The 20,365-nt window shown below is 44.3% G+C and overlaps 2 protein-coding genes across 4 annotated transcripts in view; both read left to right on the top strand.

Moving 5' to 3' along the window:
* Positions 1 to 20,365, top strand: part of CEMIP (cell migration inducing hyaluronidase 1) — a 109,814-nt gene that overhangs the window by 7,118 nt on the left and 82,331 nt on the right. The window contains exon 1 of one of the 3 annotated variants that reach the window (XM_058422334.1): positions 18,816 to 19,116. The exons of the other annotated variants lie outside the window; for them this stretch is intronic. The gene's annotated coding sequence lies outside the window, so the exon portion shown is untranslated. Of the gene's footprint in view, positions 1 to 18,815; positions 19,117 to 20,365 lie in introns of those variants that run through there. 3 annotated transcript variants of the gene reach the window in all.
* Positions 1 to 20,365, top strand: part of LOC120758826 (cell surface hyaluronidase-like) — a 50,826-nt gene that overhangs the window by 5,821 nt on the left and 24,640 nt on the right. The window contains 8 exon segments of the mRNA XM_058422386.1: positions 1,089 to 1,166; positions 1,776 to 1,862; positions 2,153 to 2,161; positions 2,870 to 2,980; positions 4,319 to 4,450; positions 4,561 to 4,596; positions 5,022 to 5,168; positions 6,455 to 6,632. Of these exon segments, the coding sequence (XP_058278369.1) occupies positions 1,089 to 1,166; positions 1,776 to 1,862; positions 2,153 to 2,161; positions 2,870 to 2,980; positions 4,319 to 4,450; positions 4,561 to 4,596; positions 5,022 to 5,168; positions 6,455 to 6,632 (778 nt within the window).

Genomic DNA, 20,365 nt, shown 5'->3' with positions numbered 1-20,365 from the left:
GTAAAATACCATCTCTACCCAAGATGACCATTACAGGAAAGAAGTGTCCCTGCACCTTCGGAGAATGGAGGAAAAAGAATGGGAATCTCATTAATATAAATTACTGTGCATGGTGGATTTTATAGTATAGATCATTTAATTTTGGAACTGTTGCAGTCATAAAAATTTCTAGATTAACCATGCTGTTTTGTTGGTTTATCATGTAAGACACACTTATCTTTATGCATTTTTATGTAGATATTTACTCCATGACAGTGAATCAAATATTCTCTCTGACAGCTGAGGGTATTTTTAAATCCAGTATTTTGCATTTTCCCTTAATTACGCATGTAATCTTCCTCAGAGTAATTTTAAGGTCAGTCCACAGTTATGCACACTGCCTGTAGTTTGAGTCACTCCAGGACTGATGGAGGCACCTCTCACAGCGATAGAAGTTTAGCAGTGTTTTTGTATGTGATCTTTATCACTTGCAAAAGTTGTTATCCAATGAAGTAAGACAACAGATGACAAAGTTTTTATGGTTATATCTAGCTTCTGTGTGTACCACTACTGATCTTCCCTCTGAAGAAAAACTCCTTACTGGGACAAACATCAACATTATATCTCCCTAATCTTCTTCTTAATGGGCCATTTGCAGCTTGCAAGGATATTTGTTTTGTTTTTTTCAAGTAGAAGCTTCATAAACTCCTAGAGAATCCCCTAACTCCTGCCATTGCCCCTAAAGTTTCAAAACACAGACCAGAAGTTTTACTTTTCAGACATTTTCCAAAGCTTCTTAACTCATAAAAACCCAACAAAACAAAACAAAAAACCCCCAACCCTTGGATTTCCTTCAGCTGCATTGAACAGAGCATGGGTTTTGTGTTAACGTTCACATATAATTTACAATAGGTTCAGCATGTGGCTCCATAAATGACCATATATGATATTACTAGATGGTTTATTTTCCTTAAAGAGTGTCATTAAAAGGTTGTGTGGAGTTTTAAAGTCAATAGGAGAGTTGTGGCTCAAGTCCAGGGCAGTGCTATGAAAATGTATCCCTTCCTGTTTGGTAACTGGTTAGGATCATTTTGATTTTGATTTTTCAGGGCTGTCAGCACGTTCTGGATTACAAATCCAAACAACAACTTAATAGAGAATGCAGCGGCTGGTGCTCAGGTAAAACCGTCTAATGGCAGAGCTATGCTTTGCCTCCCCTTCCCAAATATTCTACATTTATTTATTGATGTCAAGAGCAATAAGTTTTTAGTAAGACATAAAATTTGGATACGTATTTTTGCAACCTTGGTCTCTGTTTAGAACAAATATTTGCCTACACTTCTCCACTGATTTCTCTCACAATTCTGCATGGAAATGGTGTGTTATATTGCTTAGAAAATATTGATTTTTATTGCTAGTTAATAGTTAAATGCTCAATAAAATTTTATATTTCTATATATGAATACATGCTCTCTCCTTATTACTATCTCTTATGTTTACCCAAAACATATTTGTGTTTTATATACCCGTACAGGCTTGGCTGTTTTCTAATAAACCACCTGAATTTCACCCACAATAAATGCATATTTAAAACCCTTGTGTGTGCCCCGGGGACCTACTGTGCATGCCAAAGGATGAGCTGGGAGGTGCAGGAGTTATGGGCTGCTGTGTGTCCCCCAGGACCCACATGTTGGACAGGCTCAGCTTAGAAATCTGGCCAGCACAGTGTGAAAAGCTGAACTCCCAAGGTCATCTGATTGCAGCCCCCATTTCTTAGACCTCCCTTTGTCTTTTAGGATATGGTGCCTCTTCCACTGGGTCCCCACCAGGCAGCCTGAGGGAAGATATCCAGAGGGACGAGCTGAGCATATCCCCTTGGGAGTGTTTTAAGCAGTCCACTCCAGTTCCAAGGCATGTGGATGGTTCTTATGTCTCTGTCCATGCAATAGTACGGCACTGACTGCGTGTGCTGCTCTCTGATGGTTGTGGGTGTCCCACATTTTGATAAAGGTCTTTTTGACACTGTGTCAAGAAAAAATCAACTTTTTTTGGGCCCTGTTTGTTCTAAATATTGAAGAGGGAGCTGCAGAGGGTGGAGGTCCCATTCCAGAGGCTTCGGTTGGGTGGCTGTGCTAGAGGGAATGTGCCCAGGCTGTGAGTGCACCTAAGTGAGATTTAAGGAGTGACAGGCAGGACCCTCAGCACTGCTACTGGCCACAGTGATGCCAGGATATAAGGGGATGAGGAAAATCAATTTGTGCCAACGACTGCTCATCACCTCTGGAAAATGAGACCAAAAATTCAAGGGTAGTTCCAAGAAAAACAGTTTCCCCCAAATATAGTGTTGACATGAAAACATAACCTGTAAGACATAAAATGCATTTTAAACTTATTTCTCAGTATCCTAGATTGAAATTGGTTTTGTTCTCCGTGCTTTGTATATTTTATATCTTGGTCCATGGCAGCTATTGCTATAGCCCAAAGCCTGTAAGTTGGCTGTAGCAGCTCATGTTCTCTTTTGACTGTCGAGGGACTCGTCACTCGTTATTTAAAGCCTTAATTCTTAACAACACTCTTTTTCCAAAAAGTTATCAAGAGCTTGGCAGGGTCCCTTATTGCTTTCTGCGAGGGAGAGGGAGTGGGAGTTCAGAGCCTTGCTTTGGGTCAGAAGAGAGCCCAAGATGCTGATGCATAACATATGGCAGGGCAGGCTCTGTCCTGACTTCAGCGTGCTACATCCTGTGCTAATGTCATGCTGAGCAGTGCCAAGAGACTCCAAAAGGGAAGAGAGAGCCCTGGCTGCTGGTGCTCCTGTGCCTGCATGCACTGTCTGTCCACATTCATTGATAAAATCTGAGATCTTTGGTCCCTGTTGAGCGATCTGTTAAAGTAATTGGAGGCATGTGCATTTCCAGGCTGGTTTATTTATTGGAAAAGGAGTAGAGACGAGGAGAGCCAATGTTGAAGATCCCAGGGAGTCTCCCACTGTCGATAATGCCAGGTAAGCGCACGCTGCATGGCTCGTGTTTTGGATAGTTGTACTGCATCTTGGCTTCTGCATTGCATTTAGCAGATCATTAATGCCTCATTATGGCTGGAGCATCTGAAAAAAACACACGCTCTCTCTGATGTGCAGAGGCAACAATTCCATAGCTATGCACTGGATTGTTTGTGTTATTGCTGGCCAGAAAGGACACCCATGCACATGGGGTTGTGAGGACTAAGCAGTGAAGCATGTGAAAGGGGATCCAGATCCCATTAGTGCATTAGTGGGTTTGTAAACTCTAACATTTATTACTAATTACTTAGAAGAACTTACATCTGAAAGGTGATGTAAGAGGCTGCTGAGACTGGTCTGGGATTAATGAGGAAGATAAGCAGCCTCAAAGGTTTTTGTCAGCTGCTTTGAAATGTCTGAGCTTCCTTTGGCAGAGTGGAAGCAGGTAAATTAAGGCCATTTTCTCCCTCACTGCAATCCTGTGGGTCTGTGTGAGGAAGCTGTGAGAAATCAGCTGCTGCTCCTGGTCAAGCCTTGGCTTTTTCTCTCCTCCATCATATCCTATGGATATGCTGTTCCCATAAGGCTGAAAGGAAAGGATGATTGTGTGTCCCTTGTGACACTTCCCTGCCAGGGTCACCCCCTTGGGTACCAAGGAGACATGTGCCTTCATACCTCACCTGGAAAAAGTAGGAGGTGAGGGCAGACTCAGAAAAAACAATGTTGATTTTTTTTTTTTTTTTTCCCCAAACACAACACAAATCTACCATTAGTAACCAGTGTGGCAAGAAATAACCTGTGAGTTATTGAGGGAGAATTTTTTTGCTTTGGCAGCTTCTCTTTCAGCAGACAAAGTAACATGGGAGTTTGGTCTGTACTTGCAAGGAGAGCAGCTCCAATTACTCAGTTATCTTTGCTGAATGAGATTCTGGAAAGTGTCTAATTGATTTTCTAGCATCAACAGAGGGATTCTCAATGGAACCTGTAAGGACACCTACAAAAGGATCTGAGTGACTTTGGAAAAATGTTTTCTATGCCTCTGAATCACGCTGAATCAAATTAAGTAGAAGCTGTGGGCCCATTGGTTTCTAGTGAGAAATCACCTGCTCATTTCACCTGGGCCAGAATTTGGTCCTCATGAATGTTTCTTGTTTTCTGCTTTACACCAAACTCAAAAGTGCAATCAGGTTAATAGCCTGACTCTGATTCAGGGCATATCACCTCTTTAGACCCACCATGCCAATAACTGGAAGATAAAGAAAGTCTGCTGGGCATTACTGCCTCTGGCTGAAGTTGATGCCTGTGTCTCTTGTGCTGCATTAACTAAGACCCTTTCTTCAGGTTTCACCCACATCAAGATGCTGATCCTGAAAAGCCACAAATTCCTGCCTTGATTGATGGTCTTATTGCTCTTAAAAATAATGACCATGGGGCCTGGGCCAAGGCTGGTGACATTATTTTCTGTAACTCAAGGTAGGTTACTGTTGTATCATTCCCCCCACAGCAGGCATAAATAGGTCTGTAGGCTAAATTCACTGCAGACGTTCCTCATCATTTACACCACTGTGTTTCCTCTGTCCCAGGTTTTCAGACAATGAAACTGGACTCACTCTGGCAAGGTAATTTCTTAAAATGGGTCTTCTTCCCATTTTTCCCCCCCAGTGTAACTTGCTCAAGAATGGAAACTGAGACACTCCCCTGCTAATTAGTGTAAGACAGGAGAAAAGCTCACATTTCCCCTCCAGACCGCATCAAGTCTTCCCTGGGCAGCCGTAAATACCAGGGGCAATTTAGCCTTTCATTCTCTTTGCCTCAGCACGCCTGGGGAATACATCATAATCGCTGAACCTTTCCTGTTGAACAGAAGGTCCTGATACTAAAGCGCAAAACTACCTTGTCATTGACTTGCCAGTATCTAAATAAAATTTAGAGCACCTTTCTCCAAATTAAGGACACACATTCTACTGTGTCTGTGGTGTAATTAAAAGTGTTAATTAACTGGTGCGCTGTGCTGCATATTTACGTGGTGTTTCTTTGCTTGCAGCGATGGGACTTTCCCGACAGGCAGCTGCTCCAGCCTGGAGGTTACACGCTCCATTTTTGTTGGAGAAAGCAGCAACTTTGGCTCCCAGAGAGGCCAAAACAGCTACTGGGGAAAAGGGGCACATGGAGAACGCAAAACACTGCCCAAGTGAGTTATTCTTCTGCCATTTCTTTTTGGCGTTAACTTAAGATAGAAGAAAAGCCCCAGGAATTAGTGCGGCTACCAAGGAGTAATTTATACCAGGTGCTTAAATTATTGTTCAGGCCAGAAATAATAAGCATCCAAATAAACTTACTCTTCAGGCCAACAGCTTGAGAGCATTCTTGACTGCATGTGTTTGATTTAGTTTTCTCCTTAGTTTATTAGTTAGTGGAGAATGGATTAGAGAATCTTACTTATGCCAAATGGCTCTCGTGTGGCGCTTCAGTGGTGCAGCATCAAGGTGAGGGTGCAGCTCCCACACACCATGGCACTCTCCCTGCTGTGGGCACAGCTGGGCAAACACAGCCAGCTTGAAAAGGGAGAAACCATTTACCATGATAGCATCTTTTTTCTTTTTTGATAACTATGTGTTCTTTTCTGTTTTCAGCAGCACAGCCTCCTCTCTAGCAACCACAGGGCCTACCCACATCCTCACAGTAAACTGTGCTGCCCTAAGCCTAAGTTCTACTTTATATATATGTTTTTGCTGAGGCTTAACAATTATAAATCTTCTATGAGGTATAAAAAATTAAGTAATAAGCAGTAGTAATTAGACATGTCATGCACACAGCTCTGGCTATACGCGACTCGACCATAAGTGACAAAAGGAATGGGATCTCTGTAGGACAGCAAGAATAATCAGAGCTATCCTCAGTTATTATTGGTGTTGTTATTTAAATTGAAACTGCAAAAAACCTCCTTTGCAGTTCAGATAAGCTCTAATCACATTGTTAAGCGATGTACTCTTGGGGAGGATCATGGCAAAGCATCTGATATCTGTCCTTTGGGTACTTGCTTCTGAGGAGACACCTCCAGGAAGTCTGGCTGCTACTGTTTTTTCATCTATGCTGACCTTTTCCTGAGAAACCCATCTGCCCTGAACAGGGAAACTGATGGCAGTGCTGCCCCACACTGCCCTTTGGGTCCTTCTTGTGGTGATGATTTCCTGGGTGGCTGGAGACAGAGGCTTTGAACTGCTTTACCCCAGCTTACAAGTTTTAGGCAAGATTATGAGTTTTTGTTTTGTTTTGTTTTGTTTTTGGCTTTTGAGCTTCATCCTGCAGAAGATGCTCAGCAGAATTTCATCTTTCACATATGATGAGTTTTCTGATCCCAGTTTTGGGAAAGAAAATGTGGTTTGGCTACTTGTTAATATCTTTCTATGCTGTCAGAAGACATGGAGTTTGCCCAAGCTTTTTACACAGGACCGTGTTTTTGTTTAAATCTCCTAGGTCATTCCCTACCCATGGATTCCAGATTTATGATGGGTCTGTCAGCATGGCAAGATGCACTTTCAAGAAGCTCATCCTGACTCTTGGAAGAGGCTCAAGGGCCATCGTGCTCGTCATGAAAAACCCCTGGCAGATCAGCCCCCAGAACAAGGTATCACAGACACCGATGGACAAAAATGTAAGTCAGAGAAACAGAAGTGTTTGCTGCTGGATGTGAAAGGTTTTGAAGTTTTTAGCGGTGGTGAGAGATCTATCTGAGGGCAGGATTTCTAAGCAGAGATGTGTGTCATATTGGTGCATTCCATCAATTAATTTTTGAACCCTTTTCTTCTTAGTAATGAAGGTTATTTATAAGCAAGCAAAATGTGATGATAACTTACGCCTGGGCAGACATACACAAAGAAATCTGCTGTGGAGAAAGGTTTCACCTTGTAATCAGAACACCCAGAACACAACTCCTAGGTGGTGCAGCATTGCCAACTGCTAAGGACCTGGTCAGGACCTAGCCTCACAGATTGAGAAGGTCACACATGAGATATCAGGAGCCAGTAAGCTGCAAAACAATTCTACAAAAACAGCAAATGCACTGAGAAACAAAGCCATGACCCAGTTTCTGAGATCAGCTGTGAAATTGAGCACAACAGGGACTTCCACTGAGCTGTGACAACAGAAAGAAGCTCTGTATCTCTGCCTTGGCAGAAGCTGTAGAATGCTGAGCAATTCCAGTCCTTGTCCTGGATTACTGCAGAGATCATGGCTCTGGACGCTTGGCTTGGAAATGATGGATTCCACCTGGCTCTCTCCCAGGAATCATGACCTTTCCTTAGCTTTTTTCAAACAAGGTCCATAGCTGCTAGGATGTCCATGAACTGTAGTAACTTTGGCTTGGGATTTGGCTTTATCTTGAGGAAAATTTCCATTTCTCTGAGACTGGCCAATATCACTCCCTCTGGCAAGCAGAGAGTTTATCTGTCCCCCTCTGGTACAATTTAGACCAACAACAGGGGATATTGCATGAAAGGATGATGTTGATTGTAGTCACTTGACTGCTCCTCGAGGTAAAAAACATGGTCTCTGTGCATTTTGGTGAGGAGATCTTAATTGCCTTAGGTGCTCTCTGGACCTTTGGAACAAGAATAAGGGGTAATTTGCTGTACCTTCTTCATGTGGTCCCTTGGGAAAATGCTTATAAGATGGTCATGGGGAACATTAACAAGAAAAAAATGGAACTGGAGAGGGGAGCTTAGAGAAAAAATGTTTGATCAGTGGATTGGAAAAAACCTGGAAAATTGTCTCCAGTAATAGCTGTAGGATTGTCCACCAGAATGGTTTCAGACAGGTGATATCTCTGCACATTGGCAAAGGGTTGATTATACCTTGAATGGCTGAAAATGCAGCTCTTCAATACAGTCACATTTGAGGCCAATGAGCCTCCTAAATATGCAGCATTATCTGCTTGAGAGGCAGCTCAGTACTGCAACACATTTACGATCGAAGGTTTTCAAAGGAAAATGGTCAGAAGGTTTCCTAAATAATTCTGCAGGGCAAATTAAACCAGTGCAACGTAAATCTGTTATGAAAAAAAAACCCATCAAAACAACAACAACAAAAAATCAATCCCAAAACAAACAAACAAACAAACCAGAACAACAAAAAAACCTAAAAAACCCAAACAAACCAAAAAAACCCCAACCCAAACAAACCCTAATGACATGATCTCAATAATTATTTATTATTTGTATATTTCCAAGAAAATATCAACTTCTGAAGCTGGTACTTTGCCAGCTTAAAAGCCCTCTGTTTGTAAGCACCTGTATCCCAGCAATTTTCACGTTGGTTCTCTTTTGTCTGGACTGACCCCAGATGTGCTACATCTGATTTTACACTTGTAGGACCACAGACAGTTTATTTTCCTGTTGTTGTTGCTCATTGCTATATGGGATAATATATCTTTGCCTAGTTAAGATAAAGCCTGTCAACCATTTTAATTAATTTTCCATCTCCAGGCTTCATTTTATTAGTTTTTAAAGGATGGCTAAGTACTAATTCCCTAAAGTACAATCATTTGCTGTTGTTCTTTAAGAAGAAATTAAACATTACAGCAAGTTGTACAGTGATGACAAAACTATTAGTCATACTGAAGGATAATTGTGTAATTAATCAGACTAATCAGCAGATTGGTTAGACAACAAAATAATAAAGCTAGTCAGGTCTTGTTTAATTCCAGCATAAAAATAACAGTGAAGCAGAACAGAAGACCTAAGCATTACTCTCCACACGAAGGACTCTAGTTGTCTATCCATTGACAAATCTGAATCTCACATTTCAGCTATGCATTTATCCATAGCAATACTATTGCTGGCCTTGTTTGTCTGTTTTGAGAAGAGTGCTTGTGAAAAGTTATTTCACAGCAGTGGAAGCAGCATTTGGCTGTACCCAGCTGAGGGATGACTGATGGCTGTGGTCTCCTGTATGTCTGTCAGTGAAGAGGGTCTGGAGAGCTCAGAGATGTCCCAGCCCAGAACCAACCCATGTCCACACGCTGGTGCATCACTTCTTTAGAAGACCTGGCGTATCTCTTTTTAGTCATAAACCAGCCCCCCATTCACCCCCCTGTCCCTCTGAGGCACAGGGGAGGGGAGGAGCAGCAGCAAGGCCACCTGCAATGGGTGCAGAAGGCTCCCAAACTGTCCCAGCTCACTTCCACTGCTAAAAGTCCCTCTGGCCGATTTGTCCCTGCAGCCAGGAGTTTAGGGTGGATTCCATCCTATTCCATTCCTACCTGTGCCAGCTCTACCACGTCTCAGGAATTGCTTCTGCCAAAGAAATCCCAGTGGGCTGTGTTGGGTGGGTTTGTGGTCCCAGAAGAGCTCACAGGGACCCGTGCTGACCCCTGGCTCTGGACTAGCAGCTCCCACGGGATTGCAGCCCAGCCTAGCTAAGAGATGGGAGCTTCCCAGTGTTGACTTTGCTATGTTTAGACTGTGTTGTTTTAGTGCTGGGTTTCTGCATCAAAGCACACATTTGCAAACAGCTCGTGATGGGAAAAAGAAAAGTAGACAGTGGGTTGAAGTCTGTTATTTCCTGAAATAGAGAGCAGAAATAAAACAGTCCCAACTCTAAAGAGACTCCTGACCAAAGGGAACTTGGCAGGGTGAGGGTTTGCATCACTCCAGCAGAGGAAAAGCCATGGGGACGAAGACCTTGGGTGGTAAGAGAGAGGAAGATTCCTGCTGGATGAAAATGTTTTTATTAAAATGGTAACAGTGATACAGTGAGGTGTCTTTTGTTGGCAGCTTGTGCCAGCACTGGAATGTTACAAGAAGTTACTAATTATTACAATGAGTTCCAGCACCTTATTATTTTTTAATATAGAAAGTGCAGTCATCAGAGTTCCCTGCAGGTGTGTTAGGTGTGCTGCTTTGGACAGGTTGAGTTAGCACATTCTTAAGAGATTACAGAACACTGTCAGGCTTCAGACAGGTAACTCCAGCAACCTTTATACCATACCACTCGGAGGTAGTCCACACTGAGTGAAAATTGGGTATCTGAATAGTAGCGTGGCATCCACACATGACCTGCCTCTGCACCTTCTTCTAGCTCATTCCTAGCTCCACGTGAACAAACCTGAGGAGCAGAGTCTTTGTTCCTCTGTGTTCACTTAGAAAAAAAAGTACACTGCCATAGCTGTAATTGCAAACTCAGTTGCACTCCTATGCCACAGTGTACCAAAATAAGGTAACCTTGAGGCTTATACAAGAAGTGACACTACTCATTAACATTTCCACTTTAGTTCTGACTTTGAGACTTTTTAGAGGGGAATGTTAGAGATCAGAATAAATTAGCGCCAAACTGTCTCCTGCTGGATGGAAACACTGAGGGTGTTGATCAAATGTAAGATGTACTGGCTGTGCCTTCATTTGGTTTGAAGTGCAGCTGCCTTTGTTCTCCTCCCCAGTGAAGTGCCTGTTTTCATAAGCAACTCCAGAAGTGCCATCACAAAGTATTTGCAATGGACTTTCGAGCTGCTGCACGACATTTACATTTTTTAATATCTCATCTTTTATAAGTTAAAACTTGACAAAACAAAAAGCCCAACTTTTGGGATCCTCCTAGGCCGAGGCCAAGTAGCCTTTTGGGGAAAAACTTCCTGGGGTGCAGCAAGAAAAGATTTAAAAATCCTCAGAAATGCACCTTAAATTTCCAACTGTTAGAGCCTCCTTTAAAGGAGACTGCTTCAAGTATATGTTTATGAGATTCATACTTAGACGAGAAAGTGGCAGAAAATGGTTCTAGACTTTAATTTTATTTTAAAGGAATAAAGACTTTTATTCTGCAAGTAGTTGTTGTTGCAGGGTTTGGGTTTTTTTAAGGCACTGGACTTCCCATCCAACTCAGTCACAATGACCCTCCTATTCTCCTAAGCCATTCTGTTTATTATTGTTAAAATAAAGCCTTTAAAGCCCTTAATAAACTTTCAGCCTAATCCTGCTGACCTTAATTCATGTGCACAGTCCAATTAAAATTAGTTGGGCTAAATGGAACAAATTACAGCCCTTTGGGTCGGCACGATCCCGTTGTTATTTATGCTGTCTGCTTTTATAGACGTTGCTGCCGGATTCATTCAGAGTGCTTGACCTGGAGTAATTATTTTCTTGATTACTTTGGAAGTTAATCTTCACACCCTGTAATAATTTCATCTGCAGACATTAAAATTATTCCAAGCTTTTTTTGCTGAACATCTGCAGTTTCCTTGTTTTGATGTATTTTCATATCAGGACAGACATTTTTATTTAGCTACTGAAAAATCTTGAAAGCAGAGCTATGCACAATGAGGATAACGCTTCTTCCTGTTATTTCTCTTTCCTAAGAAAAAATTTAAAAAATCATGGGATATATTAGAATGTGCATGAGAACCAGTTCTGAGAATTTAAAACTTTTATCAGTTTTATGGGGGTTTAGGAAGAATGATTAGAAAAAAAAATGGCGCTGATAGAACCACTTAAAATAGAAATTGAAAAGATATGAGAAAATTCTCCAAATAGCTAGGATTTTTTTCTTTATTAACAGCTGTGATATTCCTCAGTAAATTTCATAATCATCCAGTATTTTCCTACACTTTCAGTCATCCTCTTCTCTTGCCACCATTCAATTTATTGCTGTGTGATTTCAAGCAACACATGGTGGTGTGGGTGCACTTCAAAGCACCAAAAGTCTAATTTTTGTGGAAATATCTCCTGGGATTAAGAAATGAGAGGGAGAACCAACAAGGCTGGCATTTTTTTCTGCATAGAAGAGGCAAAACAAAACTCTGCTTGCACAATAGAGCTTCCTAGTTCCAACTCTATCACTGTCAAAACACTGCAAAGCCGAGTCCTTATTTTGAGCTAAGCAGTGATTTTCACCTTACTTTCTCCTCTAGGTTGGACTGAAAGTGTTTTTTGGCAGACAGGGCCAATGGTTTGGAAACAATGACAATGAAAATGTCCATCTTCCGTGGTGTGGATGGTGGGGTGACAGGGTACCCAGACACCCTCAGAGGCAGAGCAGACAACTTGTATCATGGGGCTCCAGCGGGCTGTTCTGCTGAGCCAGGTTTCAGTCATGGAAGATGTTACTCCTCTGGTACATCCTACTTGTGCTCAGGATGGTGAAATGGGTGGTTGAGATGCAAACTCACACTTATTTCTAATTTCCCATGCAGAAATCACAGGCTCAGAGATTAAACCTTAAACCTTGGCAGCAGTGAATGTCACAGTCAAACACAGAGCATGTATGTCTCCTTAAGCTAAAAAGATCGGATGCATTTGCTCTAGTTGCACAGCAGAGAGCAGGAGTTGTTATTTAAGTATCTAAACACTGGAATTAAAAACTCTGGTGTGTTTTGGCTGGGCAGAAATAGGATTGGGCTCCTATGAAACAGTCCCTTTGAAATGGGCTTTTGTCCTTGGCACTTAGTTTGGCTCTGTGTCTCTGGAGAAATAATTGTCCCTGCTCTGGCAACCTAAATGTTAAATTCAGAGTTGCAAACAAGTAGGCATTTATATTTTTATTTCTATTTATATCCTCCTGGTTATGGCACTCCACATGGTGAGACGGTTTTTCCACCATAGAAAATTCCCTTGGCTAGGTTTAGGCAAGCATAAACATTTACTTCTCTGGGATCCATTACTTACCAGCATTTTTCAACTAATAAGCATCCAGCAGGATGAGTAAAGGTCATATTAAATGTTTCACTTTACGGGTTTTGGGGAGGGGAATATATGTATGTGCAGGGTAGAAGAAGTTGGTCTCGTGCCGCAGGGTTTGATTAATTTGAAGAGGATAACTGTTAGAATATTTCGGCCTCACTCCGATTCTCAGCACCCTGACTAACTGATGACTTGTTTGCCCGCTAAATTCCGAGTGTCATACTTCAGATCAAAGCCTGTCCTAGGTTACAATGTAAAATGTGCCCAAAGTATGTATTCTATCACCATCTACATGAAATGTTGTTGTGCACCACTGTTTCCCGTGCCCCCTCCCTCCAGACTATCTTCTGTTAATGGCCCATCAATACCGTCCTGCATGACTCATAGATAACTCTCCCCAGGAGCTATCTCTGTTTAATAGGCAATCAAGGACCCATTGCCCAACTGATAAAATGATATCAGTCCATTGTGAGATGCTCCACCCAGGGGGAGGAGCCAAGCATTCCCACCTGGATATAATCGGGGCCTTGGGACAGCACAGGCAGCCTTACCCACTGGACTCCCAGAGGACAAGAGCTACCAGACCTTCCTGCAAGAACACTGCTTCAACAAGACCACTTCATCTGGACTGCCACCACCACGGTTTCAGGTTGTATTCTGACTCTGTCAGTGATCTTTTGTACCATTGCATGTGTTTTATTTTATTTTACTTTTTTTTTCCTCTCCTATTAAATTGTTTTTTCTGACTTGGAGTCTCTCGCTGGTTTTGCCTTCAAGCCAGCACATATATTTTGGCGCCCAACGTGGGGCAGGAGGTACTGAGAAAAGTCAGAATTACAATTTTGTAGTGAGGAAAAAAGAAACAGCTGTCCGCTATGATGCTCAACATGCTTTCATATATCTTATACCTAGCTCTCTACATTTTCCCACACATGGGGCAGTATTTGCCGGTCTTAATGCTCATGTGTAGACCAGGGTATGGTACCAGAATTGCTGTATTGGTCTATTATGTTTATTGTATGATAACCTCTGAGGCAATGAGCATCATTCGGAATATATACTCTATTTTGTGTTCTTGTCCTGGTCCAGAATGCTACATCTGGGCTCTCAATAATCGCACCCAGCCCCTGTGGGGAGGGGTAAAGAATGATTTTTTCCAGTCTTTTAGGTATGGCACAGCAGTTTTCAAAAGTATTGAGTTCTCTCTAGGTGCCAAGGACAGCATAATATTGTTGTTAGTTCTGCTTTGCCTTCTCTGCACGGCCTGCACCATGTTTAGAAATCAAACACTACATGGGGTGGTGCAGCGTCTCCTTGAGGAGGAGGGAAAAAGAAACAAATGCAAAACAACGGCATCCGTGTCTACACAAACTGTCGTAGAGGAAACAGGAACCGCATCTATGCAGACTGTCACAGAAGAGAAAAGAACCAAAAACAAGGCAACAGTTTCTGCATCTACTCAGACCATCACAGAAGAGAAAGGAACCAAAAACAAAGCAACAGTTTCTGCATCTACTCAGACCATCACAGAGGAGAAAGGAACCAAAAATAAAGCAACAGTGTCAGTGTCTACACAAGCTGTCACAGAGGAGAAAGAAACCAAAAGTGCCATCAGCATCTCCACACAAACTGTCACCGAAGCAGAACAAGCTAAACCAGTGGCAGTTGCCCCTGTTCAGAAGAAGAAATCAAAGAGCAAATCAGTCCGCATAATGACTGATGAGGATGTGACAGGACCTTCGCACCCAGCAGAAGAGACAGAGCCAGAGATCATCACCCGCTCTCTATCCCTGGGTGAACTGCGTGACCTGCGGAGGGAATTCACCCGCCAGACAAACGAGTCCATCCTAACCTGGCTGCTCCGCATCTGGGACGCTGCAGCCAATGACACCATTCTGGATGGAAGTGAGGCCAGGCAACTGGGATCGCTGTCTCGGGATGTGGTCATTGACCAGGGGATCGGGAGAACCCAACAAACTCTCAGCCTCTGGCGGCGACTGCTAACAAGTGTGAGGGACAGATACCTTTGTAAAGAAGACCTCCAGGTGCACCAAGGAAAATGGAGCACAATGGAACAAGGTACCCGATGCCTGAGGGAATTGGCTGTGCTGGAGATCATTTTCTCAGAAGACGAGAGATTTCCTAAAAGCCCAGATGATGTCCAGTGCACATCGCAGATGTGGTTGAGATTTGCACGGCTTGGACCAGAGATGTACTCCCGTTACCTGGCAACGCTGCAATGGAGGGAAGGTGAGGACAAGGTGGGCGTCTTGGTCAATAAACTAAGAATTTACGAGGATACTGTCACCGCCCCATTTCGTACCCATGTCTCATCCGTGGAAACAAGGCTGGCTGAGCAAGTCCGGAGCTTGATTGAAGAGGGCCATCAGAAACTAAAAAAGGAACTTAAGGAAGAAATTTACCACATCTCGCCAGAACCAACAAGAGTCTCTGCCATTAGGAGCAGGTACCCACCAGCCAGGGAGAGAGCATACACTCCACGGGGTAACCTCTGGTCTTTTCTTCGGGAACATGGAGAAGACATGAGGAATTGGGATGGAAAACCCACCTCCTCCTTAGCAGCCCGGGTACGTGAACTGAAGAGAGAGACACCTACCACGAAGAGCTCATCTAGAGCCAACATTGCTCCAGTCTCAAAGGCACAGAACCCCAGACAGTATAAGAAGAATGATATGACTGATCCACTTGAAGGGACCTCAGGAACATATTTACAGGAAGAAAGCAACGTGTTCCATGACCAGGAATAGGGGGGCCCTGCCTCTAGCCAGGTAGAGGAAAGGGACAATCGGATCTATTGGACTGTGTGGATCCGATGGCCTGGCACATCTGACCCACAAAAATATACGGCTTTGGTTGACACTGGTGCCCAATGTACCCTGATGCCATCAAGGTATGTAGGAACAGAATCCATTTCTATTTCTGGAGTGACAGGAGGGTCCCAGCAGCTGACTGTATTGGAGGCCGAAGTGAGTTTAACCGGGAATGGATGGCAAAAACACCCCATCGTGACTGGCCCAGAGGCCCCATGCATCCTTGGCATAGACTACCTCAGAAATGGATACTTCAAAGATCCAAAAGGATATCGCTGGGCTTTTGGGATAGCTGCTGTAGAGACAGAAGACATCAGACAACTGAGTACCTTGCCTGGTCTCTCAGATGCCTCCTGTGCTGTGGGACTACTAAGAGTTGAAGAACAACAGGTACCAATCGCCACAACAACAGTACACCGACGGCAATACCGCACCGACAGAGACTCTGTGACTCCTATCCATGAGATGATTCGGAAACTGGAGAGCCAAGGGGTGGTCAGCAAGGCTCGTTCACCTTTCAACAGCCCTATATGGCCAGTGCGTAAGTCCAGTGGAGAATGGAGACTGACTGTGGATTACCGTGCTCTGAATGAAGTCACCCCACCACTAAGTGCTGCTGTGCCAGACATGTTGGAGCTTCAGTACGAGCTAGAGTCCAAGGCAGCAAAGTGGTATGCGACCATTGATATTGCCAATGCCTTCTTCTCCATTCCTTTGGCAGCAGAGTGCAGGGCCCAGTTTGCCTTCACCTGGAAGGGCATACAGTACACCTGGAACCGACTGCCCCAGGGGTGGAAACACAGCCCCACCATCTGCCATGGACTGATCCAGACTGCACTGGAAAAAGGTGAGGCTCCTGAACATTTACAGTACATTGATGACATCATTGTATGGGGAAACACAGCAGGGGAAGTCTTTGAGAAAGGAGAAAAGATCATCCAGATTCTGCTGAAAGCTGGTTTTGCCATTAAGCGAAGTAAAGTGAAGGGACCGGCCCAAGAAATCCAGTTCCTGGGAGTAAAGTGGCAAGATGGACGGCGGCAGATTCCCACTGAGGTCATCAATAAGATCATCGCCATGTCCCCACCGACCAGCAAGAAGGAGACACAAGCTTTCCTAGGCGCCATAGGTTTCTGGAGGATGCACATTCCTGAGTACAGCCAGATTGTGAGCCCTCTCTACCTGGTCACCCGCAAGAAGAACGATTTCCACTGGGGCCCTGAACAGCAGCAAGCCTTTGCCCAGATCAAGCAGGAGATCGCTCATGCGGTAGCCCTTGGCCCAGTGAGGACGGGACCAGAGGTGAAGAACGTGCTCTACTCAGCAGCCGGGAACAATGGCCTGTCTTGGAGTCTTTGGCAGAAGGTGCCTGGGGAGACTCGGGGCCGACCACTGGGATTCTGGAGCCGAAGCTACAGAGGATCTGAAGCCAACTACACTCCCACAGAGAAGGAAATCTTAGCCGCCTATGAAGGACTTCAAGCTGCCTCAGAAGTAATTGGCACTGAAACGCAGCTGCTTTTGGCACCTCGACTACCAGTGCTGGGATGGATGTTCAAGGGAAAGGTTCCTTCCACGCATCATGCCACTGACACCACATGGAGCAAATGGATTGCCCTCATCACACAGCGCGCCCGTATTGGAAACCCGAATCGCCCTGGGATTCTAGAAATTATAACTAACTGGCCTGAAGGTGAGACTTTTGGACTATCTTTTGAAGAAGAGGAAGAACAAGTGACACGTGCCGAGGAAGCCCCACCGTATAACGAGCTACCGGAGACTGAAAGACAATATGCCCTTTTCACTGACGGTTCCTGTCGAATTGTAGGCGCTAACCGAAAATGGAAGGCTGCAGTATGGAGCCCCACACGACGAGTTGCACAAGCTACTGAAGGACAAGGTGGATCAAGTCAAATTGCAGAACTTAAAGCCATCCAGCTAGCTTTAGATATTGCCGAACGAGAGAAGTGGCCAAGACTCTATCTCTACACCGACTCGTGGATGGTAGCTAATGCTCTGTGGGGATGGCTGAACCGCTGGAAAAAGGCCAATTGGCAGCGCAGAGGGAAACCCATCTGGGCTGCTGAGATTTGGCAAGACATCGCCGCCCGAGTAGAGAAGCTGACCGTTAAGGTTCGACACGTGGACGCACATGTGTCCAAGAGTCAGGCTAATGAAGAGCATCACAACAACGAGCAGGTGGACAAAGCCGCCAAGGTGAAAGTATCACAGGTGGATCTAGACTGGCAACACAAGGGAGAAGTATTCTTAGCCCGTTGGGCCCATGATGCGTCTGGTCATCAGGGGAGAGATGCAACATACCGATGGGCCCGTGACCGAGGGGTGGACCTTACTATGGACAACATCTCACAGGTCATCCACAACTGTGAGACCTGTGCTGCAATCAAACAGGCCAAGCGGGTAAAGCCTCTGTGGTACGGTGGACGATGGTTGAAGTACAGGTATGGGGAGGCCTGGCAGATTGACTACATCACCCTTCCCCAAACCCGCCAAGGCAAGCGCTATGTGCTAACTATGGTGGAAGCCACCACTGGATGGTTAGAGACCTACCCTGTACCTCATGCTACTGCTCGGAATACTATCTTAGGCCTTGAAAAGCAGGTCTTGTGGAGACATGGCACTCCTGAGAGAATCGAGTCAGACAATGGGACCCATTTCAAGAACGGCCTTATAAACACCTGGGCTAGAGAACATGGCATTGAATGGATATATCACATCCCTTATCATGCACCAGCTGCCGGGAAAGTTGAACGGTGCAATGGGTTACTTAAGACTACCCTGAAGGCGCTCGGTGGGGGGACTTTCAAAAATTGGGAACTGAACTTAGCAAAGGCCACCTGGATGGTCAACACTCGAGGGTCAATCAATCGAGCTGGTCCTGCCCAGTCTGAACCCTTGCACACAGTGGATGGAGATAAAGTCCCTGTGGTACACATGAAAGGCATCTTAGGAAAAACTGTTTGGATTAATCCCACATCAAGTAAAGGCAGACCCATCCGTGGGATTGTTTTTGCTCAAGGACCTGGTTCCACTTGGTGGGTAATGCAGAAAGATGGGGAAACCCGTTGTGTACCACAGGGAGACCTAATTTTAAGTGAGAACTGAGTGTAGGGTTTCATTCTGTATATGTGTATATTTATCTATCTAGCTGTAAGAATGTATTAATTTAGGTATAATGTAGATGGTCATAGAATAAGGGGTGGATTATGTCCTAGGTTACAATGTAAAATGTGCCCAAAGTATGTATTCTATCACCATCTACATGAAATGTTGTTGTGCACCACTGTTTCCCGTGCCCCCTCCCTCCAGACTATCTTCTGTTAATGGCCCATCAATACCGTCCTGCATGACTCATAGATAACTCTCCCCAGGAGCTATCTCTGTTTAATAGGCAATCAAGGACCCATTGCCCAACTGATAAAATGATATCAGTCCATTGTGAGATGCTCCACCCAGGGGGAGGAGCCAAGCATTCCCACCTGGATATAATCGGGGCCTTGGGACAGCACAGGCAGCCTTACCCACTGGACTCCCAGAGGACAAGAGCTACCAGACCTTCCTGCAAGAACACTGCTTCAACAAGACCACTTCATCTGGACTGCCACCACCACGGTTTCAGGTTGTATTCTGACTCTGTCAGTGATCTTTTGTACCATTGCATGTGTTTTATTTTATTTTACTTTTTTTTTCCTCTCCTATTAAATTGTTTTTTCTGACTTGGAGTCTCTCGCTGGTTTTGCCTTCAAGCCAGCACAAAGCCCCAAAAGAGTGAATCCATTTATGGAGAAAGATGGTTTGCTTTGATCTTAACAACTTTATTACAAAATCGGTTTTTCTGTTCTTTTTTATGTAGCTCTGGTAGAGAAGAACTTGTATTCTCCCCCAGTGAAAGCAGGTGAAAATATCCTTTCAGCTGAAGGAAAGGGTGACTCCTATGTTACTGCTGAGTGGAGCCCAAGATAGCCTAGGGATGGGCTACTTGGCACAGAAAACAGAGATCCAAGTCCTTCAGCTAACATTGCAGGCAAACCCTTTCTGAGCTAAGTGCCTAGAGTACAGTTAATTCCTTTCTGCTTGGTTTCTTTCATTCCCATTTCATGCTCCTCTTCTCCTGGATGTAATTTGCCCAAGAAAGGAAACGCCTGGAGAAAAACAATTCCTCTGGCAGTAAAAATCCTGAGGATGGGCTTTCCTGAAGGTGTTTTAAACCGGCAGCTCAGGCTGGTGCTCCCACCCTCTGTGGTTGGTTTGTGGTCCTTCCTCCTCAGTGCCTCCAAGGAGCATCAAATCTCATGTCTCCAGTGGTGTCCAAGGGCTTCCTTCAGCAGGGAGCACTAAGCCTCATGGTTCTGGGACCACTTTAAAATCATGAGATTCACTAAGCAAGGACTATCAGGTGGTTTAGTCCAGCCTTTTTGATTCTGGAGCTGCAGGTTTGTTGTTGTCCAAACAGGACCAACCCTTTTGCTCTTTAATGACAGCTGAAACTCTCATGTTGTAAATAGAGCAAGGCTTCGAGGAGGAACACTAAACAGAGGGAAACTCACAGGGAAATCACAAGAGCTGTCAGCCCCATATCTTCTGGTGATCTCTGAGTTACTCAGAACTCATCACTGGGGCATCAAGGTCCTCGGTGTCCCATCAACCCTACTTTGAGCTGTTGCAAAGGCTAATAAGGAAAGAAAAATGTAGAGAGAGGTTTCAGAGTTTTCTCCGTGTAGGTGTGTGAGATCCGCAGTGGCACCAAACTAGAGACTCCTGGACACCTGCAGTACTTGTTATAATGTAAATGAGATTCCTAAACCTTTCCTGATTTTTATATAAATTATATGACAAGTGCCTTGGTTCCCACTGGGCAGTTGAAGCTG

The sequence above is a fragment of the Hirundo rustica genome, chromosome 13, assembly GCF_015227805.2.
Source record: "Hirundo rustica isolate bHirRus1 chromosome 13, bHirRus1.pri.v3, whole genome shotgun sequence".
In the NCBI taxonomy this organism is placed as follows: domain Eukaryota; kingdom Metazoa; phylum Chordata; class Aves; order Passeriformes; family Hirundinidae; genus Hirundo; species Hirundo rustica.
This window is presented reverse-complemented; position numbering and strand designations above follow the sequence as displayed.